This window comes from Taudactylus pleione, unplaced genomic scaffold (assembly GCF_031769625.1).
Source record: "Taudactylus pleione unplaced genomic scaffold, aTauple2 ptg000738l, whole genome shotgun sequence".
Classification (NCBI taxonomy): domain Eukaryota; kingdom Metazoa; phylum Chordata; class Amphibia; order Anura; family Myobatrachidae; genus Taudactylus; species Taudactylus pleione.
In genome coordinates this window covers 1464870-1491533 of record NW_028285140.1, presented here as the reverse complement: position 1 = coordinate 1491533, position 26664 = coordinate 1464870, and the positions used below count along the sequence as shown (strand labels likewise).

Genomic DNA, 26664 nt, shown 5'->3' with positions numbered 1-26664 from the left:
GGAATCCAGGGATAGCTACAGAGAGGAGCCGCAGGCGGGGGAGCCAGGGACAGCTGCAGAGAGCAGCCGCAGGCGGGGAATCCAGGGATAGCTACAGAGAGGGGTCGCAGGCGGGGGAGCCAGGGACAGCTGCAGAGAGCAGCCGCAGGCGGGGGAGCCAGGGACAGCTGCAGAGAGGAGCCGCAGGCGAGGGAGCCAGGGACAGCTGCAGAGAGGAGCCGCAGGCGGGGGAGCCAGGGACAGCTGCAGAGAGGAGCCGCAGGCGGGGGAGCCAGGTACAGCTGCAGAGAGGAGCCGCAGGCGAGGGAGCCAGGGACAGCTGCAGAGAGGGGCCGCAGCCGGGGAAGCCAGGGACAGCTGCAGAGAGGAGCCGCAGGCGGGGGAGCCAGGGACAGCTGCAGAGAGGAGCCGCAGGCGGGGGAGCCAGGGACAGCTGCAGAGAGGAGCCGCAGGCGGGGGAGCCAGGGACAGCTGCAGAGAGGAGCCGCAGGCGGGGGAGCCAGGGACAGCTGCAGAGAGGAGCCGCAGGCGGGGGGAGCCAGGGATAGCTACAGAGAGGAGCCGCAGGCGGGGGAGCCAGGGACAGCTGCAGAGAGCAGCCGCAGGCGGGGAATCCAGGGATAGCTACAGAGAGGGGTCGCAGGCGGGGGAGCCAGGGACAGCTGCAGAGAGCAGCCGCAGGCGGGGGAGCCAGGGACAGCTGCAGAGAGGAGCCGCAGGCGAGGGAGCCAGGGACAGCTGCAGAGAGGAGCCGCAGGCGGGGGAGCCAGGGACAGCTGCAGAGAGGAGCCGCAGGCGGGGGAGCCAGGTACAGCTGCAGAGAGGAGCCGCAGGCGAGGGAGCCAGGGACAGCTGCAGAGAGGGGCCGCAGCCGGGGAAGCCAGGGACAGCTGCAGAGAGGAGCCGCAGGCGGGGGAGCCAGGGACAGCTGCAGAGAGGAGCCGCAGGCGGGGGAGCCAGGGACAGCTGCAGAGAGGAGCCGCAGGCGGGGGAGCCAGGGACAGCTGCAGAGAGGAGCCGCAGGCGGGGGAGCCAGGGACAGCTGCAGAGAGGAGCCGCAGGCGGGGGAGCCAGGGACAGCTGCAGAGAGGAGCCGCAGGCGAGGGAGCCAGGGACAGCTGCAGAGAGGAGCCGCAGGGGGAGGAGCCAGGGACAGCTGCAGAGAGGAGCCGCAGGCGGGGGAGCCAGGTACAGCTGCAGAGAGGAGCCGCAGGCGGGGGAGCCAGGGACAGCTGCAGAGAGGGCCGCAGGCGGGGGAGCCAGGGACAGCTGCAGAGAGGGGCTGCAGGCGGGGGAGCCAGGGACAGCTACAGAGAGGAGCCGCAGGCGGGGAATCCAGGGACAGCTGCAGAGAGGGGCCGCAGGCGGGGGAGCCAGGGACAGCTGCAGAGAGGGGCCGCAGGCCGGAGAGCCAGGGACAGCTGCAGAGAGGAGGCGCAGGCGGGGGAGCCACGGACAGCTGCAGAGAGGGGCCGCAGGCGGGGGAGCCAAGGACAGCTACAGAGAGGAGCCGCAGGCGGGGAATCCAGGGATAGCTACAGAGAGGGGCCGCAGGCGGGGGAGCCAGGGACAGCTGCAGAGAGGGCCGCAGGCGGGGAAGCCAGGGACAGCTGCAGAGAGGGCCGCAGGCGGGGAAGCCAGGGACAGCTGCAGAGAGGGGCCGCAGGCGGGGAAGCCAGGGACAGCTGCAGAGAGCAGCCGCAGGTGAGGGAGCCAGGGATAGCTGCAGAGAGGGGCCGCAGGCGGGGGAGCCAAGGACAGCTACAGAGAGGAGCCGCAGGCGGGGAATCCAGGGATAGCTACAGAGAGGGGCCGCAGGCGGGGGAGCCAGGGACAGCTGCAGAGAGCAGCCGCATGCAGGGAATCCAGGGATAGCTACAGAGAGGACCCGCAGGCGGGGGAGCCAGGGACAGCTGCAGAGAGGAGCCGCAGGCGGGGGAGCCAGGTACAGCTGCAGAGAGGAGCCGCAGGCGGGGGAGCCAGGTACAGCTGCAGAGAGGAGCCGCAGGCGGGGGAGCCAGGTACAGCTGCAGAGAGGAGCCGCAGGCGGGGGAGCCAGGGACAGCTGCAGAGAGGGCCGCAGGCGAGGGAGCCAGGGACAGCTGGAGAGAGGGGCCGCAGGCGGGGGAGCCAGGTACAGCTGCAGAGAGGAGCCGCAGGCGGGGGAGCCAGGGACAGCGGCAGTAACATGGATAACAGATAAGAGCAGGAAATATAGTTACAGTATCATTTTTTCGTTATTGAGGGTCTGATGTGTTACGAATGTGTACGCAGTCACTGTGCAAAAATATACGAATGTATTGAGACGCCCACCAGTGGCTAAGCAAATCATGCGCAGATTACTCGATTATCAAAATTCTGAGTAACCCCATGGTCACGCATAATGGCTCCGTAACTGAGGCGCTGGAGCCTTTTTTTTTTTTTACAGCAAACGGAATCATAGACGGTTCCTGCCTGCAATTCAGTCACCACCCCCCCTCCCCCCCCCCCCCCCCCCCACACACAAACACACACACATATACACACACACACATACACACACACACACACATATACACACACACACACACATATACACATACACACACACATATACACACACATACATATACACACACACACACATATACACACACACACATATACACACATACACACACACACACATATATACACACATACACACACATACACACACACATATACACACATATACACACACACATACATATACACACACACACACACACACATATACACACACACACATATACACACACACACACACCATTGCCGCCCACAAATGGTCCCTGCCTGTCAATCTCTGGAGAACAAGCCGATCGCACTGTAATATTATTATTCTGACAGCACATTGTATAACTAGGGAAAGAGTTATTTCCCCCAATGTACATAAAATAAAAAAAATCGATATTTATTCCACTATTCTACAGGAATGTACAGTAGCTCTATCAGCAATATTACAGTCACCTGTGCATGTTAATCAATAAAGAACGGGAGACAAAGGGTGGATAATCATCTGGACATGAATGGGTTAATGTAACGTTATACATGCACCTTACAATGGTTTTATAACTCATCTTATCTCTGAGCAGGAAAATGCAGGGTGTCTGTGCGCAGTGGGCCGGATTCAGCAAGGATCGCAGCTGTATTACACACCAAACATATGCTAATGTCTGCAATGGCAATGTCAGTATGCAGACGCCCTAAGCAAGTATAGAGACGCCCACATCCGTAATCCTTAGCAAGTCCGCAAAGCCATCGGTAACATCGACTAACATCGGAGCCTCACGTGCAATAGTAACAGGTCTGACCTTACTCAGAAATTGAACTGAGTATACCGTCGCACACAGCGAGCACACAAGCTGCATATACTGCCACAGTGGCTAATTTATGCACGCCCATGTAACGGCAGTCAAACAGAGTGGCACGCCTGCGTTTCTACAACCACTCCCCCGTCGACACCCCCAAACGCTGACCTGACGTCACTCGCATTGTGAACGCTATCTATCTGCAGAGCTGATCACAATGCTTACTCACACACACGAACGCACTGTGATGAATACGCATTAAGCAACAATTGGACGACTGTGTGCGTAATCGCAGTTGCGATCGCTACTGAATCAGGCCCAGTGTAAGTAATATCCTGCAAAATAGTCTATTTGGTCCGTATTAAACATACTAATCTATAGAGTTGTACATGTATTGGAAAGGCATTACATAGTAATGTGATCGTATCACAGATCCCATATGCAATGATGTAACAATATACTAATATAGGGCCTGATTCAGACCCACTCGCGAGCGGCTGTCCGCTCGCAAGTGAGTCGATGTTCTGGACTGAGCATGCGCACGACGGAGGGAGCTCCGTCGTGCGCATGTGCCAGACGCGACGAGCGAAGGAAAGTCCTTCGCTCGTTGTGTCTGATCAAAGGGGGCGTGCTGTCGATGTTGATTGACAGCACGCCCCCTTTGGTAGGCGTGCCGGGGGCGTGCCTCCCTGACGGGGGCGTTCCCACGGGAACGCCTCCCGTCAGAAGCCGGCCCACTGACATCACTAGTGATGTCAGTGGGAGTGATTTTGGCTCTGATAGAGCCAAAATCACTCCGGAGCTTGCGGTTGAAAACCTCAACCGCAGGCTCCGGCTCGCAGTTTCGATGGTCGCGATGGTCACGACCATCGCGGCCATCAAACTGCGCGCTCGTATAGCCTGTGGGTGGTGACCCACAGCTATACGAGCGTCCAGGAGGACGCTCCATTTTCATGGAGGCCGGCCCTCATTCAGAGCGTGCGCTCTGCTCAGAGCGTACGGCTCTGAATGAGGGCCATAATATATAAAGATATATATATTCAGCAGTCTCAGACGCCCTCTTGTGGCAGTCAGTGGCACTACAGTTTTATTAGCAATTTTCTCTAATGTGTCAGATAAACTAATAAAACTATGACAGAGAGAATCACTGTCAGGATAATATAATATGAAACATTCTAGAAATAATAGTAACACATGTGACACTCAGTACATCTGTATAGATGAGGCAGCTCTATACCTGCGCTGTCTTATCTGATAATAGCTGTCAGAAACCCAAGGGTCATTCTCTCCCCTCTCTCACCTCTCACAGCAAACTGGGCTGGATTCAGGGAATGGTTAGCACATATCTCCGATGTGTTAGGGTCTGCACACAGGGTCGTCTCTTCCATTGGGCTTTTAGGGCAGCTGCCCAAGGGCCCGAAGCTTCAAGGGGCCCTCCAGTCCCCTGCAGCCGGTGCCAGTTAGTAAATTATGTTTTTTTTTAAAGGACTGTGGGCCTGATTCAAAGCCGGACTCTATTTGCGCTCGCTCGTTCGGAAAAAGGGTCCGGATATTTAAATTGAGCGCTCGCTCTTTGCGGTCTGTTGACACCTCTATGTCTGAGCGAGCGAACGAAACATGCGCTCGCTGTTTTGTAAAGACGCCCCCTGGCCGTTCGCATCACACGTCATCTCCGCTATTTATTAGATTAATCGAGTACATCGAAAGGCGTCTGAACTGCTCGCAGTGCTTGCGGTTGAATTTTCCTACCGCAATCATGCGAACAGTTCACGCTAAGAAACAACCAAGTGACTTGGTCGATGGCGCTGCTTTGTTAATTATGCACACCCATAAAACTCCCGTTTTGACCGTTTGGCACGCCTCCATTCGGATCTCCACTCCCCGTTTTCAAGCACCTTCCCCTGTTACCACCCACATACGCCTCATTCTGTCACTCAAAGTAGCAGGCACTCGCTATGTAGCGAACACACGATTTCCGACCGCAATGACTGGTTGGCGCATGCGCATTACGACCAATACGCATGCGCAGATGTGCGAACATCGCTCGGAGCGAACAAGCGGTTGCTTACGAGCGGCTCTGAATCGGGCCCTGTGTCTGATCCGCAGGGCCTCCCCCCCGTGACGAGCGACCTCCCTCTTCCCCAGTTACGCATGGTACGCAGCCGAGTAGGGCGCCACATAGTGGAGGGCGCCTCGGCTGCGACCATGCGGCCCGCGGGCAGACTGTGTCTCTGCGACACACCTGCACCGCGCGTCTAGCGCTGACTGGACGGAGTTTGGTCAGCACTACACAGTGACAAACACACAGCCGCCGGCAGCTGTGCGTTTGTTTTAATTAGCAGCCAATGAGAGTCTGTCATTGGCTGCTGCGCCCACTGCCGGAGCCGGGCTGGAGCTCAGTTATGAGCTCCATCTTCCGGCTCACACAGTGGGTAATGGGAGAGACATCATGACGTCTCTGCCATAATGCAGAGCTGGCCGGCGCGGTAGGACGGACGGAGTAGCAGGAGCGGGGATTCAGGTGTTTTTTTATTTATTTTTATTACGTGTGTGACTACTGGGGGCACTGCATGGGGGAAACTACAACTAGGGGCACTACAAGGGGACTACTACAAGGGGAGGGGATTACTACTAGGGGCACTGCATAGGGGGGGGACTACCACTGGGGGCACTGCATCGAGGGACCACTACTGGGGGCTCTATATAAAGGGCAATACTGGGGGTACTGCATAGGGGGGGGCTACCACTAGGGGCACTGCATCCGGGGACCACTACTGGGGGCTCTATATAAAGGGCAATACTGGAGGTACTGCATAAGGGGGGACTACAGCTGGGGCCACTATTTAAAGGGCACTGTACCACTATTGGGGGCACTGCATGGGGGGGACTACTATTGGGGGCACTATATAAGTGGCTTACTACTGGGGGCACAATGGGTGGGTAGGGGCCCCAGTGCATTGCTTTGCCCAGGGCCCACACTGCTGTTAAGACATCCCTGTCTGCACATGCACAGGACTCATTTTGCGCATGAGCAGAATGGTTCTTGCTTGTGTCTAGGCTGGTAGAGAACAAATCAGGGGGGAAAGTGCATGGGGTCTCCCCTCTAAGCGGCCCCAGCCCTAGCCCTTGTGCCTAGGCTAGTATAGGGCAAATCAGAAAGAAAGTTCATGGGGCCCCCACTATAGGCTGCCCCTACTCTAGCGCTTGGGTCTAGGCTGGTATAGATCAAATTAGAGGGAATGTACATGGTGTCCCCTTTTACCAGCACTAGGCTTGACCAGCTAGGGCCAATGGAACCATAGAGGGGAGACCAGCAGGGGTATAACGGACTCTTCTCCATACCCCTGGTGTCTGTGGCTATGGAGATACTATAATGGTTAATGTAATTTATAAAAATAAATCAGGAGAACTGCTAGAACCCCAAGTGCCAGCATGCCCGGCCATCAAGGGCCTGCTGGAACCTGTAGTCCATCGGTAAAAAAAAAATATTAAAAGAAAGACTGTACACAAACCCCATATAAAAGAATATTTTATTAAATGAACATTCCCCCACTCCCCCTTGTTTACCCATTTATTACTCACACAATCCACAGGGAATACTCCTTCTCAGAGGAGATGTTGCTCGGGCCACTCTCCATCGCAATGAATGGGGCAGTGCTGCTCGGTCAGTTTGCGGCAGGTCCCTTGCTCTGATTATTAGCTGCTATCTCGCTGTTCCTCAGTTCCGTCTATTAGCGAGTTATTCTACCAGTTAGTGTACAACTCGCACACTATTACATGCTGTGACCTGTATGTTTAACATTAGGCACATCTGGAGGACGGATTGTGTCGTGCTGAAAGCGGTAGGGGCGAGATTATGTAGAGTTAGGCTGTACTCACATTCTTTTACATTACGGCGACTACAATCACACCTGGAAATCGCCCCCCAAAAATGTGATTTTCGCAAACTCGCAATCTATGACATTCCTCTATATGTGTCTGTGACATCGTTGCATCATGTTTGTGTTATCTCTCCGCAGGATGTTTGTGATGCAGCAGGTAGTGCACAGTAATCTCCTCCTCCTGGTCAGCGACTCTTTCTGTGACTGCAGCAACTTCCCCCGCGTCTCATTACAAGCCAAAGAAGTCAAATATATCCTCTGCCAGCTATACCGAGTGCCCTGGGTAGCAAAGTCTATTACATCTGCAGCACAAACCTAGGATATCATGAATGATTGCTATGCTTTTTTAACAGGCTAGGAGAGGAGTCCATTAGTGGTGGCGGATGCTGGGTGACTGGGATAGGGCCCAGAGTATATGAAAGGAGGCAGATTGGGTGCCGATAATACCAGTATAATACACCAGTGATGCTAATATATGTACAGATGTGTCCTTATACATCTTTCCTGCAGTCTCGCTAAACAGCCCTCTCGGCGTGCCAGGTCCTGTGAGACGCTGCTAGTGTCATTTTAGCCGAAAACGCGTCTAAGAGCCCTATTCAATTTGAGCCGAGCTGCCTCCCGGACTTTCTGCCTACTTCGCCTGTTTTGTAGGCGAAAAAGTATCGCGTGCGTGCCCGCTTTACCCCGTATTCAATTTAAATGTACGCGAAAACGGGCCTCGGCGAAACTCACCTATGGTACCCCCCGATTTGGCTTGCTTGAAGGTATTTGGTGTTTTTAAACGGGCTCAATAGCTGCTAAATAGCGTTTTTCTATACGTGGTGCAGAATAGTATTCAGGAGTATTTTTTCCAGAAAATAAGTTATCTCAGCAAATTTGGGGCACTTCAAAATGGGGGTCAGCATATTTAAAAGTTGCTCAAGTGAAGTTGAAAAAATCGTGAAAAATCCACCTGCCGCAGGCACCTGCAATAAAAAAAACACCTGGGGCATACTTGGGGACCCCCCCAGAGTCAAGTTCGCTAGTTTTTAATTCATTTTTTTCGCGCCCAAATTTAAAGTCATTTTTTGGGGTGTAAAGTGTTTTTTTAAATAAAATTTGACGCAGTTTACCTTTGGGGGACTAATAGTTGGATATGTTTAGGGATACACAATTGCGCTGCACTAATGTATGGAGAGCAGCCTATGAAAACGTTCAAGGTCTACCCTGGACCTTAGTGATAAAGCATATAAATTGTAGGGTGAACGTGGTCACTAGGCGCTACCTTAGAAACTGATGAACCAATCTTGAAAATAAATCACTTATGAATATAACCATATAGGAGCGGTATATATGTACTTTTAAGTGATTTATTTTCAAGATTGGTTCATCAGTTTCTAAGGTAGAGCCTAGAGACCACGTTCACCATACAATTTATATACCTTTAGGGGGACTGTCTGAAGGCTGCAGGGGGTTCCCGCAATGTTGCACCCCAAAACCCCAATTCTGCACTTTTTTCCGCCTCCGATTCATAGGCGAAACTTTTCCGCCTGTTACATTGCATTATTATGACATGGTAGGAATTTACAGCACTCTTGGTCCTATTTGTGTATGCAGCTTAAGATGCATTTTCGGCAAAAAAGTCACCCGGCACTAGCAGAGGATCATGGGACCTGTCAGCTCACTCACGTGGCATATTGAGGCTAGAATCATCTGTATATAATATCTGTGTAATTGCTCAGTTCTGAAGTTAAGGCTTAAAATGTGTTAATTCTTTAGTGTTCAATAGGAAAACATACAGAGGTCACAGGGCCTCCTCTGTATGTCACCATCCTCCTTAAACATCCATGTAATACTGACCTATAGCTTCTTACTGTACTCCTAACACGCAGAGGTCACAGGGCCTCCTCTGTATGTCACCATCCTCCTTAAACATCCATGTAATATTGACCTATAGCTTCTTACTGTACTCCTAACACGCTGAGGTCACAGGGCCTCCTATGTATGTCACCATCCTCCTTATACATCCATGTAATACTGACCTATAGCTTCTTACTGTACTCCTAACACGCAGAGGTCACAGGGCCTCCTATGTATGTCACCATCCTCCTTATACATCCATGTAATACTGAACTATAGCTTCTTACTGTACCCCTAACACTCAGAGGTCACAGGGCCTCCTATGTATGTCACCATCCTCCTTATACATCCATGTAATACTGACCTATAGTTTCTTACTGTACTCCAAACACGCAGAGGTCACAGGGCCTCCTCTATATGTCACATCTCCATATACATCCATGTAATACTGACCTATAGCTTCTTACTGTACCCCTAACACGCAGAGGTCACAGGGCTTCCTCTGTATGTCACCATCCTCCTTATACATCCATGTAATATTGACCTATAGCTTCTTACTGTACCCCTAACACGCAGAGGTCACAGGGCCTCCTCTGTATGTCACCATCCTCCTTATACATCCATGTAATACTGACCTATAGCTTCTTAGTGTACTCCTAACACGCAGAGGTCACAGGGCCTCCTCTGTATGTCACCATCTCCTTATACATCCATGTAATACTGACCTATAGCTTCTTACTGTACTCCTAACACTCAGAGGTCACAGGGCCTCCTCTGTATGTCACCATCCTCCTTATACATCCATGTAATACTGACCTATAGCTTCTTACTGTACTCTTAACACGCAGAGGTCACAGGGCCTCCTCTGTATGTCACCATCCTCCTTATACATCCATGTAATACTGACCTATAGCTTCTTACTGTACCCCTAACACGCAGAGGTCACAGGGCCTCTTCTGTATGTCACCATCCTCCTTATAAATCCATGTAATACTGACCTATAGCTTCTTACTGTACCCCTAACACGCAGAGGTCACAGGGCTTCCTCTGTATGTCACCATCCTCCTTATACATCCATGTAATACTGACCTATAGCTTCTTACTGTACTCCTAACACGCAGAGGTCACAGGGCCTCCTCTGTATGTCACCATCCTCCTTATACATCCATGTAATACTGACCTATAGCTTCTTACTGTACCCCTAACACTCAGAGGTCACATGGCCTCCTATGTATGTCACCATCCTCCTTATACATCCATGTAATACTGACCTATAGCTTCTTACTGTACTCCTAACATGCAGAGGTCACAGGGCCTCCTCTGTATGTCACCATCCTCCTTATACATCCATGTAATACTGACCTATAGCTTCTTACTGTACTCCTAACACGCAGAGGTCACAGGGCCTCCTATGTATGTCACCATCCTCCTTATACATCCATGTAATACTGACCTATAGCTTCTTACTGTACTCCTAACACGCAGAGGTCACAGGGCCTCCTATGTATGTCACCATCCTCCTTATACATCCATGTAATACTGACCTATAGCTTCTTACTGTACCCCTAACACTCAGAGGTCACAGGGCCTCCTCTATATGTCACATCTCCTTATACATCCATGTAATACTGACCTATAGCTTCTTACTGTACACCTAACACGCAGAGGTCACAGGGCTTCCTCTGTATGTCACCATCCTCCTTATACATCCATGTAATACTGACCTATAGCTTCTTACTGTACTCCTAACACGCAGAGGTCACAGGGCTTCCTCTGTATGTCACCATCCTCCTTATACATCCATGTAATACTGACCTATAGCTTCTTACTGTACCCCTAACACACAGAGGTCACAGGGCCTCCTCTGTATGTCACCATACTCCTTATACATCCATATAATACTGACCTACAGCTTCTTACTGTACTCCTAACACTCAGAGGTCACAGGGCCTCCTCTCTATGTCACCATCTCCTTATACATCCATGTAATACTGACCTATACCTTCTTACTGTACCCCTAACACACAGAGGTCACAGGGTCTCCTCTGTATGTCACCATACTCCTTATACATCCATGTAATACTGACCTATAGCTTCTTTCTGTACTCCTAACACGCAGAGGTCACAGGGCCTCCTCTGTATGTCACCATCCTCCTTATACATCCAGGTAATACTAACCTATAGCTTCTTACTGTACCCCTAACACTCAGAGGTCCCAGGGCCTCCTATGTATGTCACCATCCTCCTTATACATCCATGTAATACTGACCTATAGCTTCTTACTGTACCCCTAGCACGCAGAGGTCACTGGGCCTCCTCTGTATGTCACCATCTCCTTATACATCCATGTAATATTGACCTATAGCTTCTTACTGTACCCCTAACACGCAGAGGTCACAGGGCCTCCTCTGTATGTCACCATCTCCTTATACATCCATGTAATACTGACCTATAGCTTCATACTGTACCCCTAACATGCAGAGGTCACAGGGCCTCCTATGTATGTCACCATCCTCCTTATACATCCATGTAATACTGACCTATAGCTTCTTGCTGTACCCCTAACACTCAGAGGTCACAGGGCCTCCTCTGTATGTCACCATCCTCCTTATACATCCATGTAATACTGACCTATAGCTTCTTACTGTACTCCTAACACGCAGAGGTCACAGGGCCTCCTATGTATGTCACCATCCTCCTTATACATCCATGTAATATTGACCTATAGCTTCTTACTGTACTCCTAACACGCAGAGGTCACAGGGCCTCCTCTGTATGTCACCATCTCCTTATACATCCATGTAATACTGAACTATAGCTTCTTACTGTACCCCTAACACTCAGAGGTCACAGGGCCTCCTCTGTATGTCACCATCCTCCTTATACATCCATGTAATACTGACCTATAGCTTCTTACTGTACCCCTAACACTCAGAGGTCACAGGGCCTCCTATGTATGTCACCATCCTCCTTATACATCCATGTAATACTGACCTATAGCTTCTTACTGTACCCCTAACACGCAGAGGTCACAGGGCCTCCTACGTATGTCACCATCCTCCTTATACATCCATGTAATACTGACCTATAGCTTCATACTGTACCCCTAACACGCAGAGGTCACAGGGCCTCTTCTGTATTTCACCATCCTCCTTATACATCCATGTAATACTGATCTATAGCTTCTTACTGTACCCCTAACACGCAGAGGTCACAGGGCCTCCTATGTATGTCACCATCCTCCTTATACATCCATGTAATACTGACCTATAGCTTCTTACTGTACTCCTAACACGCAGAGGTCACAGGGCCTCCTCTGTATGTCACCACCCTCCTTATACATCCATGTAATACTGACCTATAGCTTCTTACTGTACTCCTAACACGCAGAGGTCACAGGGCCTCCTCTGTATGTCACCATCCTCCTTATACATCCATGTAATACTGACCTATAGCTTCTTACTGTACCCCTAACACGCAGAGGTCACAGGGCTTCCTCTGTATGTCACCATCCTCCTTATACATCCATGTAATACTGACCTATAGCATCTTACTGTACCCCTAACACACAGAGGTCACAGGGCCTCCTCTGTATGTCACCATACTCCTTATACATCCATGTAATACTGACCTATAGCTTCTTACTGTACTCCTAGCACGCAGAGGTCACAGGGCCTCCTCTGTATGTCACCATCCTCCTTATACATCCATGTAATACTGACCTATAGCTTCTTACTGTACCCCTAACACTCAGAGGTCCCAGGGCCTCCTATGTATGTCACCATCCTCCTTATACATCCATGTAATAATGACCTATAGCTTCTTGCTGTACCCCTAACACTCAGAGGTCACAGGGCCTCCTCTGTATGTCACCATCCTCCTTATACATCCATGTAATACTGACCTATAGCTTCTTACTGTACTCCTAACACGCAGAGGTCACAGGGCCTCCTATGTATGTCACCATCCTTCTTATACATCCATGTAATACTGACCTATAGCTTCTTACTGTACTCCTAACACGCAGAGGTCACAGGGCCTCCTATGTATGTCACCATCTCCTTATACATCCATGTAATACTGAACTATAGCTTCTTACTGTACCCCTAACACTCAGAGGTCACAGGGCCTCCTCTGTATGTCACATCTCCTTATACATCCATGTAATACTGACCTATAGCTTCTTACTGTACCCCTAACACGCAGAGGTCACAGGGCTTCCTCTGTATGTCACCATCCTCCTTATACATCCATGTAATACTGACCTATAGCTTCTTACTGTACTCCTAACACGCAGAGGTCACAGGGCTTCCTCTGTATGTCACCATCCTCCTTATACATCCATGTAATACTGAACTATAGCTTCTTACTGTACTCCTAACACGCAGAGGTCACAGGGCCTCCTCTGTATGTCACCATCTCCTTATACATCCATGTAATACTGACCTATAGCTTCTTACTGTACCCCTAACACGCAGAGGTCACAGGGCCTCCTATGTATGTCACCATCCTCCTTATACATCCATGTAATACTGACCTATAGCTTCTTACTGTACCCCTAACACGCAGAGGTCACAGGGCCTCCTACGTATGTCACCATCCTCCTTATACATCCATGTAATACTGACCTATAGCTTCATACTGTACCCCTAACACGCAGAGGTCACAGGGCCTCTTCTGTATGTCACCATCCTTCGTATACATCCATGTAATACTGATCTAAAGCTTCTTACTGTACCCCTAACACGCAGAGGTCACAGGGCCTCCTATGTATGTCACCATCCTCCTTATACATCCATGTAATACTGACCTATAGCTTCTTACTGTACTCCTAACACGCAGAGGTCACAGGGCCTCCTCTGTATGTCACCACCCTCCTTATACATCCATGTAATACTGATCTAAAGCTTCTTACTGTACCCCTAACACGCAGAGGTCACAGGGCCTCCTATGTATGTCACCATCCTCCTTATACATCCATGTAATACTGACCTATAGCTTCTTACTGTACCCCTAACACGCAGAGGTCACAGGGCCTCCTCTATATGTCACATCTCCTTATACATCCATGTAATACTGACCTATAGCTTCTTACTGTTCCCCTAACAAGCAGAGGTCACAGGGCTTCCTCTGTATGTCACCATCCTCCTTATACATCCATGTAATACTGACCTATAGCTTCTTACTGTACTCCTAACACGCAGAGGTCACAGGGCTTCCGATGTATGTCACCATCCTCCTTATACATCCATGTAATACTGAACTATAGCTTCTTACTGTACTCCTAACACGCAGAGGTCACAGGGCCTCCTCTGTATGTCACCATCTCCTTATACATCCATGTAATACTGACCTATAGCTTCTTACTGTACCCCTAACACGCAGAGGTCACAGGGCCTCCTATGTATGTCACCATCCTCCTTATACATCCATGTAATACTGACCTATAGCTTCTTATGTACTCCTAACACGCAGAGGTCACAGGGCCTCCTCTGTATGTCACCATCCTCCTTATACATCCATGTAATACTGACCTATAGCTTCTTACTGTACCCCTAACACGCAGAGGTCACAGGGCCTCCTATGTATGTCACCATCCTCCTTATACATCCATGTAATACTGACCTATAGCTTCTTACTGTACCCCTAACAAGCAGAGGTCACAGGGCCTCCTACGTATGTCACCATCCTCCTTATACATCCATGTAATACTGACCTATAGCTTCATACTGTACCCCTAACACGCAGAGGTCACAGGGCCTCTTCTGTATGTCACCATCCTCCGTATACATCCATGTAATACTGATCTAAAGCTTCTTACTGTACCCCTAACACGCAGAGGTCACAGGGCCTCCTATGTATGTCACCATCCTCCTTATACATCCATGTAATACTGACCTATAGCTTCTTACTGTACTCCTAACACGCAGAGGTCACAGGGCCTCCTCTGTATGTCACCACCCTCCTTATACATCCATGTAATACTGACCTATAGCTTCTTACTGTACTCCTAACACGCAGAGGTCACAGGGCCTCCTCTGTATGTCACCATCCTCCTTATACATCCATGTAATACTGACCTATAGCTTCTTACTGTACCCCTAACACGCAGAGGTCACAGGGCCTCCTCTATATGTCACATCTCCTTATACATCCATGTAATACTGACCTATAGCTTCTTACTGTACCCCTAACACGCAGAGGTCACAGGGCTTCCTCTGTATGTCACCATCCTCCTTATACATCCATGTAATACTGACCTATAGCTTCTTACTGTACTCCTAACACGCAGAGGTCTCAGGGCTTCCTCTGTATGTCACCATCCTCCTTATACATCCATGTAATACTGAACTATAGCTTCTTACTGTACTCCTAACACGCAGAAGTCACACGGCCTCCTCTGTATGTCACCATCTCCTTATACATCCATGTAATACTGACCTATAGCTTCTTACTGTACCCCTAACACGCAGAGGTCACAGGGCCTCCTATGTATGTCACCATCCTCCTTATACATCCATGTAATACTGACCTATAGCTTCTTACTGTACTCCTAACACGCAGAGGTCACAGGGCCTCCTCTGTATGTCACCATCCTCCTTATACATCCATGTAATACTGACCTATAGCTTCTTACTGTACCCCTAACACGCAGAGGTCACAGGGCCTCCTATGTATGTCACCATCCTCCTTATACATCCATGTAATACTGACCTATAGCTTCTTACTGTACCCCTAACACGCAGAGGTCACAGGGCCTCTTCTGTATGTCACCATCCTCCGTATACATCCATGTAATACTGATCTAAAGCTTCTTACTGTACCCCTAACACGCAGAGGTCACAGGGCCTCCTATGTATGTCACCATCCTCCTTATACATCCATGTAATACTGACCTATAGCTTCTTACTGTACTCCTAACACGCAGAGGTCACAGGGCCTCCTCTGTATGTCACCACCCTCCTTATACATCCATGTAATACTGACCTATAGCTTCTTACTGTACTCCTAACACGCAGAGGTCACAGGGCCTCCTCTGTATGTCACCATCCTCCTTATACATCCATGTAATACTGACCTATAGCTTCTTACTGTACCCCTAACACGCAGAGGTCACAGGGCTTCCTCTGTATGTCACCATCCTCCTTATACATCCATGTAATACTGACCTATAGCTTCTTACTGTACTCCTAACACGCAGAGGTCACAGGGCTTCCTCTGTATGTCGCCATCCTCCTTATACATCCATGTAATACTGACCTATAGCGTCTTACTGTACCCCTAACACACAGAGGTCACAGGGCCTCCTCTGTATGTCACCATACTCCTTATACATCCATGTAATACTGACCTATAGCTTCTTACTGTACTCCTAGCACGCAGAGGTCACAGGGCCTCCTCTGTATGTCACCATCCTCCTTATACATCCATGTAATACTGACCTATAGCTTCTTACTGTACCCCTAACACTCAGAGGTCCCAGGGCCTCCTATGTATGTCACCATCCTCCTTATACATCCATGTAATACTGACCTATAGCTTCTTACTGTACCCCTAACACTCAGAGGTCACAGGGCCTCCTCTGTATGTCACCATCCTCCTTATACATCCATGTAATACTGACCTATAGCTTCTTACTGTACCCCTAACACGCAGAGGTCACAGGGCCTCCTACGTATGTCACCATCCTCCTTATACATCCATGTAATACTGACCTATAGCTTCATACTGTACCCCTAACACGCAGAGGTCACAGGGCCTCTTCTGTATGTCACCATCCTTCGTATACATCCATGTAATACTGATCTAAAGCTTCTTACTGTACCCCTAACACGCAGAGGTCACAGGGCCTCCTATGTATGTCACCATCCTCCTTATACATCCATGTAATACTGACCTATAGCTTCTTACTGTACTCCTAACACGCAGAGGTCACAGGGCCTCCTCTGTATGTCACCACCCTCCTTATACATCCATGTAATACTGATCTAAAGCTTCTTACTGTACCCCTAACACGCAGAGGTCACAGGGCCTCCTATGTATGTCACCATCCTCCATATACATCCATGTAATACTGACCTATAGCTTCTTACTGTACCCCTAACACGCAGAGGTCACAGGGCCTCCTCTATATGTCACATCTCCTTATACATCCATGTAATACTGACCTATAGCTTCTTACTGTACCCCTAACAAGCAGAGGTCACAGGGCTTCCTCTGTATGTCACCATCCTCCTTATACATCCATGTAATACTGACCTATAGCTTCTTACTGTACTCCTAACACGCAGAGGTCACAGGGCTTCCGATGTATGTCACCATCCTCCTTATACATCCATGTAATACTGAACTATAGCTTCTTACTGTACTCCTAACACGCAGAGGTCACAGGGCCTCCTCTGTATGTCACCATCTCCTTATACATCCATGTAATACTGACCTATAGCTTCTTACTGTACCCCTAACACGCAGAGGTCACAGGGCCTCCTATGTATGTCACCATCCTCCTTATACATCCATGTAATACTGACCTATAGCTTCTTACTGTACTCCTAACACGCAGAGGTCACAGGGACTCCTCTGTATGTCACCATCCTCCTTATACATCCATGTAATACTGACCTATAGCTTCATACTGTACCCCTAACACGCAGAGGTCACAGGGCCTCTTCTGTATGTCACCATCCTCCGTATACATCCATGTAATACTGATCTAAAGCTTCTTTCTGTACCCCTAACACGCAGAGGTCACAGGGCCTCCTATGTATGTCACCATCCTCCTTATACATCCATGTAATACTGACCTATAGCTTCTTACTGTACTCCTAACACGCAGAGGTCACAGGGCCTCCTCTGTATGTCACCACCCTCCTTATACATCCATGTAATACTGACCTATAGCTTCTTACTGTACTCCTAACACGCAGAGGTCACAGGGCCTCCTCTGTATGTCACCATCCTCCTTATACATCCATGTAATACTGACCTATAGCTTCTTACTGTACCCCTAACACGCAGAGGTCACAGGGCCTCCTCTATATGTCACATCTCCTTATACATCCATGTAATACTGACCTATAGCTTCTTACTGTACCCCTAACACGCAGAGGTCACAGGGCTTCCTCTGTATGTCACCATCCTCCTTATACATCCATGTAATACTGACCTATAGCTTCTTACTGTACTCCTAACACGCAGAGGTCTCAGGGCTTCCTCTGTATGTCACCATCCTCCTTATACATCCATGTAATACTGAACTATAGCTTCTTACTGTACTCCTAACACGCAGAGGTCACACGGCCTCCTCTGTATGTCACCATCTCCTTATACATCCATGTAATACTGACCTATAGCTTCTTACTGTACCCCTAACACGCAGAGGTCACAGGGCCTCCTATGTATTTCACCATCCTCCTTATACATCCATGTAATACTGACCTATAGCTTCTTACTGTACTCCTAACACGCAGAGGTCACAGGGCCTCCTCTGTATGTCACCATCCTCCTTATACATCCATGTAATACTGACCTATAGCTTCTTACTGTACCCCTAACACGCAGAGGTCACAGGGCCTCCTATGTATGTCACCATCCTCCTTATACATCCATGTAATACTGACCTATAGCTTCTTACTGTACCCCTAACACGCAGAGGTCACAGGGCCTCTTCTGTATGTCACCATCCTCCGTATACATCCATGTAATACTGATCTAAAGCTTCTTACTGTACCCCTAACACGCAGAGGTCACAGGGCCTCCTATGTATGTCACCATCCTCCTTATACATCCATGTAATACTGACCTATAGCTTCTTACTGTACTCCTAACACGCAGAGGTCACAGGGCCTCCTCTGTATGTCACCATCCTCCTTATACATCCATGTAATACTGACCTATAGCTTCTTACTGTACCCCTAACACGCAGAGGTCACAGGGCTTCCTCTGTATGTCACCATCCTCCTTATACATCCATGTAATACTGACCTATAGCTTCTTACTGTACTCCTAACACGCAGAGGTCACAGGGCTTCCTCTGTATGTCGCCATCCTCCTTATACATCCATGTAATACTGACCTATAGCGTCTTACTGTACCCCTAACACACAGTGGTCACAGGGCCTCCTCTGTATGTCACCATCTCCTTATACATCCATGTAATACTGACCTATAGCTTCTTACTGTACTCCTAACACGCAGAGGTCACAGGGCCTCCTCTGTATGTCACCATCCTCCTTATACATCCATGTAATACTGACCTATAGCTTCTTACTGTACTCCTAGCACGCAGAGGTCACAGGGCCTCCTCTGTATGTCACCATCCTCCTTATACATCCATGTAATACTGACCTATAGTTTCTTACTGTACCCCTAACACTCAGAGGTCCCAGGGCCTCCTATGTATGTCACCATCCTCCTTATACATCCATGTAATACTGACCTATAGCTTCTTACTGTACCCCTAACACTCAGAGGTCACAGGGCCTCCTCTGTATGTCACCATCCTCCTTATACATCCATGTAATACTGACTCCTAACATGCAGAGGTCACAGTGCCTCCTCTGTATGTCACCATCCTCCTTATACATCCATGTAATACTGACCTATAGCTTCTTACTGTACTCCTAACACGCAGAGGTCACAGGGCCTCCTATGTATGTCACCATCCTCCTTATACATCCATGTAATACTGACCTATAGCTTCTTACTGTACTCGTAACACACAGAGGTCACAGGGCCTCCTATGTATGTCACCATCCTCCTTATACATCCATGTAATACTGACCTATAGCTTCTTACTGTACCCCTAACACGCAGAGGTCACAGGGCCTCCTATGTATGTCACCATCCTCCTTATACATCCATGTAATACTGACCTATAGCTTCTTACTGTACCCCTAACACGCAGAGGTCACAGGGCCTCTTCTGTATGTCACCATCCTCCGTATACATCCATGTAATACTGATCTAAAGCTTCTTACTGTACCCCTAACACGCAGAGGTCACAGGGCCTCCTATGTATGTCACCATCCTCCTTATACATCCATGTAATACTGACCTATAGCTTCTTACTGTACTCCTAACACGCAGAGGTCACAGGGCCTCCTCTGTATGTCACCATCCTCCTTATACATCCATGTAATACTGACCTATAGCTTCTTACTGTACCCCTAACACGCAGAGGTCACAGGGCTTCCTCTGTATGTCACCATCCTCCTTATACATCCATGTAATACTGACCTATAGCTTCTTACTGTACTCCTAACACGCAGAGGTCACAGGGCTTCCTCTGTATGTCGCCATCCTCCTTATACATCCATGTAATACTGACCTATAGCGTCTTACTGTACCCCTAACACACAGAGGTCACAGGGCCTCCTCTGTATGTCACCATACTCCTTATACATCCATGTAATACTGACCTATAGCTTCTTACTGTACTCCTAGCACGCAGAGGTCACAGGGCCTCCTCTGTTTGTCACCATCCTCCTTATACATCCATGTAATACTGACCTATAGCTTCTTACTGTACCCCTAACACTCAGAGGTCCCAGGGCCTCCTATGTATGTCACCATCCTCCTTATACATCCATGTAATACTGACCTATAGCTTCTTACTGTACCCCTAACACTCAGAGGTCACAGGGCCTCCTCTGTATGTCACCATCCTCCTTATACATCCATGTAATACTGACCTATAGCTTCTTACTGTACCCCTAACACGCAGAGGTCACAGGGCCTCCTACGTATGTCACCATCCTCCTTATACATCCATGTAATACTGACCTATAGCTTCATACTGTACCCCTAACACGCAGAGGTCACAGGGCCTCTTCTGTATGTCACCATCCTTCGTATACATCCATGTAATACTGATCTAAAGCTTCTTACTGTACCCCTAACACGCAGAGGTCACAGGGCCTCCTATGTATGTCACCATCCTCCTTATACATCCATGTAATACTGACCTATAGCTTCTTACTGTACTCCTAACACGCAAAGGTCACAGGGCCTCCTCTGTATGTCACCACCCTCCTTATACATCCATGTAATACTGATCTAAAGCTTCTTACTGTACCCCTAACACGCAGAGGTCACAGGGCCTCCTATGTATGTCACCATCCTCCTTATACATCCATGTAATACTGACCTATAGCTTCTTACTGTACCCCTAACACGCAGAGGTCACAGGGCCTCCTCTATATGTCACATCTCCTTATACATCCATGTAATACTGACCTATAGCTTCTTACTGTACCCCTAACAAGCAGAGGTCACAGGGCTTCCTCTGTATGTCACCATCCTCCTTATACATCCATGTAATACTGACCTATAGCTTCTTACTGTACTCCTAACACGCAGAGGTCACAGGGCTTCCGATGTATGTCACCATCCTCCTTATACATCCATGTAATACTGAACTATAGCTTCTTACTGTACTCCTAACACGCAGAGGTCACAGGGCCTCCTCTGTATGTCACCATCTCCTTATACATCCATGTAATACTGACCTATAGCTTCTTACTGTACCCCTAACACGCAGAGGTCACAGGGCCTCCTATGTATGTCACCATCCTCCTTATACATCCATGTAATACTGACCTATAGCTTCTTACTGTACTCCTAACACGCAGAGGTCACAGGGACTCCTCTGTATGTCACCATCCTCCTTATACATCCATGTAATACTGACCTATAGCTTCATACTGTACCCCTAACACGCAGAGGTCACAGGGCCTCTTCTGTATGTCACCATCCTCCGTATACATCCATGTAATACTGATCTAAAGCTTCTTTCTGTACCCCTAACACGCAGAGGTCACAGGGCCTCCTATGTATGTCACCATCCTCCTTATACATCCATGTAATACTGACCTATAGCTTCTTACTGTACTCCTAACACGCAGAGGTCACAGGGCCTCCTCTGTATGTCACCACCCTCCTTATACATCCATGTAATACTGACCTATAGCTTCTTACTGTACCCCTAACACGCAGAGGTCACAGGGCCTCCTCTATATGTCACATCTCCTTATACATCCATGTAATACTGACCTATAGCTTCTTACTGTACCCCTAACACGCAGAGGTCACAGGGCTTCCTCTGTATGTCACCATCCTCCTTATACATCCATGTAATACTGACCTATAGCTTCTTACTGTACTCCTAACACGCAGAGGTCTCAGGGCTTCCTCTGTATGTCACCATCCTCCTTATACATCCATGTAATACTGAACTATAGCTTCTTACTGTACTCCTAACACGCAGAGGTCACACGGCCTCCTCTGTATGTCACCATCTCCTTATACATCCATGTAATACTGACCTATAGCTTCTTACTGTACCCCTAACACGCAGAGGTCACAGGGCCTCCTCTGTATGTCACCATCTCCTTATACATCCATGTAATACTGAACTATAGCTTCTTACTGTACCCCTAACACTCAGAGGTCACAGGGCCTCCTACGTATGTCACCATCCTCCTTATACATCCATGTAATACTGACCTATAGCTTCTTACTGTACTCCTAACACGCAGAGGTCACAGGGCCTCTTCTGTATTTCACCATCCTCCTTATACATCCATGTAATACTGATCTATAGCTTCTTACTGTACCCCTAACACGCAGAGGTCACAGGGCCTCCTATGTATGTCACCATCCTCCTTATACATCCATGTAATACTGACCTATAGCTTCTTACTGTACTCCTAACACGCAGAGGTCACAGGGCCTCCTCTGTATGTCACCACCCTCCTTATACATCCATGTAATACTGACCTATAGCTTCTTACTGTACTCCTAACACGCAGAGGTCACAGGGCCTCCTCTGTATGTCACCATCCTCCTTATACATCCATGTAATACTGACCTATAGCTTCTTACTGTACTCCTAACACGCAGAGGTCACAGGGCCTCCTCTGTATGTCACCATCCTCCTTATACATCCATGTAATACTGACCTATAGCTTCTTACTGTACCCCTAACACGCAGAGGTCACAGGGCCTCCTATGTATGTCACCATCCTCCTTATACATCCATGTAATACTGACCTATAGCTTCTTACTGTACCCCTAACACGCAGAGGTCACAGGGCCTCTTCTGTATGTCACCATCCTCCGTATACATCCATGTAATACTGATCTAAAGCTTCTTACTGTACCCCTAACACGCAGAGGTCACAGGGCCTCCTATGTATGTCACCATCCTCCTTATACATCCATGTAATACTGACCTATAGCTTCTTACTGTACTCCTAACACGCAGAGGTCACAGGGCCTCCTCTGTATGTCACCATCCTCCTTATACATCCATGTAATACTGACCTATAGCTTCTTACTGTACCCCTAACACGCAGAGGTCACAGGGCTTCCTCTGTATGTCACCATCCTCCTTATACATCCATGTAATACTGACCTATAGCTTCTTACTGTACTCCTAACACGCAGAGGTCACAGGGCTTCCTCTGTATGTCGCCATCCTCCTTATACATCCATGTAATACTGACCTATAGCGTCTTACTGTACCCCTAACACACAGAGGTCACAGGGCCTCCTCTGTATGTCACCATCTCCTTATACATCCATGTAATACTGACCTATAGCTTCTTACTGTACTCCTAACACGCAGAGGTCACAGGGCCTCCTCTGTATGTCACCATCCTCCTTATACATCCATGTAATACTGACCTATAGCTTCTTACTGTACTCCTAGCACGCAGAGGTCACAGGGCCTCCTCTGTATGTCACCATCCTCCTTATACATCCATGTAATACTGACCTATAGTTTCTTACTGTACCCCTAACACTCAGAGGTCCCAGGGCCTCCTATGTATGTCACCATCCTCCTTATACATCCATGTAATACTGACCTATAGCTTCTTACTGTACCCCTAACACTCAGAGGTCACAGGGCCTCCTCTGTATGTCACCATCCTCCTTATACATCCATGTAATACTGACCTATAGCTTCTTACTGTACTCCTAACATGCAGAGGTCACAGGGCCTCCTCTGTATGTCACCATCCTCCTTATACATCCATGTAATACTGACCTATAGCTTCTTACTGTACTCCTAACACGCAGAGGTCACAGGGCCTCCTATGTATGTCACCATCCTCCTTATACATCCATGTAATACTGACCTATAGCTTCTTACTGTACTCGTAACACACAGAGGTCACAGGGCCTCCTATGTATGTCACCATCCTCCTTATACATCCATGTAATACTGACCTATAGCTTCTTACTGTACCCCTAACACGCAGAGGTCCCAGGGCCTCCTCTATATGTCACATCTCCTTATACATCCATGTAATACTGACCTATAGCTTCTTACTGTACCCCTAACACGCAGAGGTCACAGGGCTTCCTCTGTATGTCACCATCCTCCTTATACATCCATGTAATACTGACCTATAGCTTCTTACTGTACCCCTAACACTCAGAGGTCACTGGGCCTCCTCCGTATGTCACCATCTCCTTATACATCCATGTAATACTGACCTATAGCTTCTTACTGTACCCCTAACACGCAGAGGTCACTGGGCCTCCTCTGTATGTCACCATCTCCTTATACATCCATGTAATATTGACCTATAGCTTCTTACTGTACCCCTAACACGCAGAGGTCACAGGGCCTCCTCTGTATGTCACCATCTCCTTATACATCCATGTAATACTGACCTATAGCTTCATACTGTACCCCTAACACGCAGAGGTCACAGGGCCTCCTATGTATGTCACCATCCTCCTTATACATCCATGTAATACTGACCTATAGCTTCTTACTGTACCCCTAACACGCAGAGGTCACTGGTCCTCCTCCGTATGTCACCATCTCCTTATACATCCATGTAATACTGACCTATAGCTTCTTACTGTACCCCTAACACTCAGAGGTCACTGGGCCTCCTCCGTATGTCACCATCTCCTTATACATCCATGTAATACTGACCTATAGCTTCTTACTGTACCCCTAACACGCAGAGGTCACTGGGCCTCCTCTGTATGTCACCATCTCCTTATACATCCATGTAATATTGACCTATAGCTTCTTACTGTACCCCTAACACGCAGAGGTCACAGGGCCTCCTCTGTATGTCACCATCTCCTTATACATCCATGTAATACTGACCTATAGCTTCATACTGTACCCCTAACACGCAGAGGTCACAGGGCCTCCTATGTATGTCACCATCCTCCTTATACATCCATGTAATACTGACCTATAGCTTCTTACTGTACCCCTAACACGCAGAGGTCACAGGGCCTCCTATGTATGTCACCATCCTCCTTATACATCCATGTAATACTGACCTATAGCTTCATACTGTACCCCTAACATGCAGAGGTCACAGGGCCTCTTCTGTATGTCACCATCCTCCTTATACATCCATGTAATTCTGATCTTTAGCTTCTTACTGTACCCCTAACACGCAGAGGTCCCAGGGCCTCCTCTATATGTCACATCTCCTTATACATCCATGTAATACTGACCTATAGCTTCTTACTGTACCCCTAACACGCAGAGGTCACAGGGCTTCCTCTGTATGTCACCATCCTCCTTATACATCCATGTAATACTGACCTATAGCTTCTTACTGTACCCCTAACACTCAGAGGTCACTGGTCCTCCTCCGTATGTCACCATCTCCTTATACATCCATGTAATACTGACCTATAGCTTCTTACTGTACCCCTAACACGCAGAGGTCACTGGGCCTCCTCTGTATGTCACCATCTCCTTATACATCCATGTAATATTGACCTATAGCTTCTTACTGTACCCCTAACACGCAGAGGTCACAGGGCCTCCTCTGTATGTCACCATCTCCTTATACATCCATGTAATACTGACCTATAGCTTCATACTGTACCCCTAACACGCAGAGGTCACAGGGCCTCCTATGTATGTCACCATCCTCCTTATACATCCATGTAATACTGACCTATAGCTTCATACTGTACCCCTAACACGCAGAGGTCACAGGGCCTCTTCTGTATGTCACCATCCTCCTTATACATCCATGTAATTCTGATCTTTAGCTTCTAACTGTACTCCTAACACGCAGAGGTCACAGGGCCTCCTATGTATGTCACCATCCTCCTTATACATCCATGTAATATTGACCTATAGCTTCTTACTGTACTCCTAACACGCAGAGGTCACAGGGCCTCCTCTGTATGTCACCATCTCCTTATACATCCATGTAATACTGAACTATAGCTTCTTACTGTACCCCTAACACTCAGAGGTCACAGGGCCTCCTACGTATGTCACCATCCTCCTTATACATCCATGTAATACTGACCTATAGCTTCTTACTGTACTCCTAACACGCAGAGGTCACAGGGCCTCTTCTGTATTTCACCATCCTCCTTATACATCCATGTAATACTGATCTATAGCTTCTTACTGTACCCCTAACACGCAGAGGTCACAGGGCCTCCTATGTATGTCACCATCCTCCTTATACATCCATGTAATACTGACCTATAGCTTCTTACTGTACTCCTAACACGCAGAGGTCACAGGGCCTCCTCTGTATGTCACCACCCTCCTTATACATCCATGTAATACTGACCTATAGCTTCTTACTGTACTCCTAACACGC

The 26664-nt window shown here is 48.4% G+C and overlaps 1 protein-coding gene across 5 annotated transcripts in view; it reads left to right on the top strand.

The window, feature by feature from the left end:
- The window catches only part of CACNA2D4 (calcium voltage-gated channel auxiliary subunit alpha2delta 4), a 512905-nt gene that overhangs the window by 334244 nt on the left and 151997 nt on the right, over positions 1-26664 (top strand). For all 5 annotated transcript variants that reach the window (XM_088457118.1, XM_088457115.1, XM_088457117.1 and 2 more), the window contains one exon: positions 7349-7466. In XM_088457118.1, the coding sequence (XP_088313244.1) occupies positions 7349-7466 (118 nt within the window). The remainder of the gene's footprint in view (positions 1-7348; positions 7467-26664) is intronic.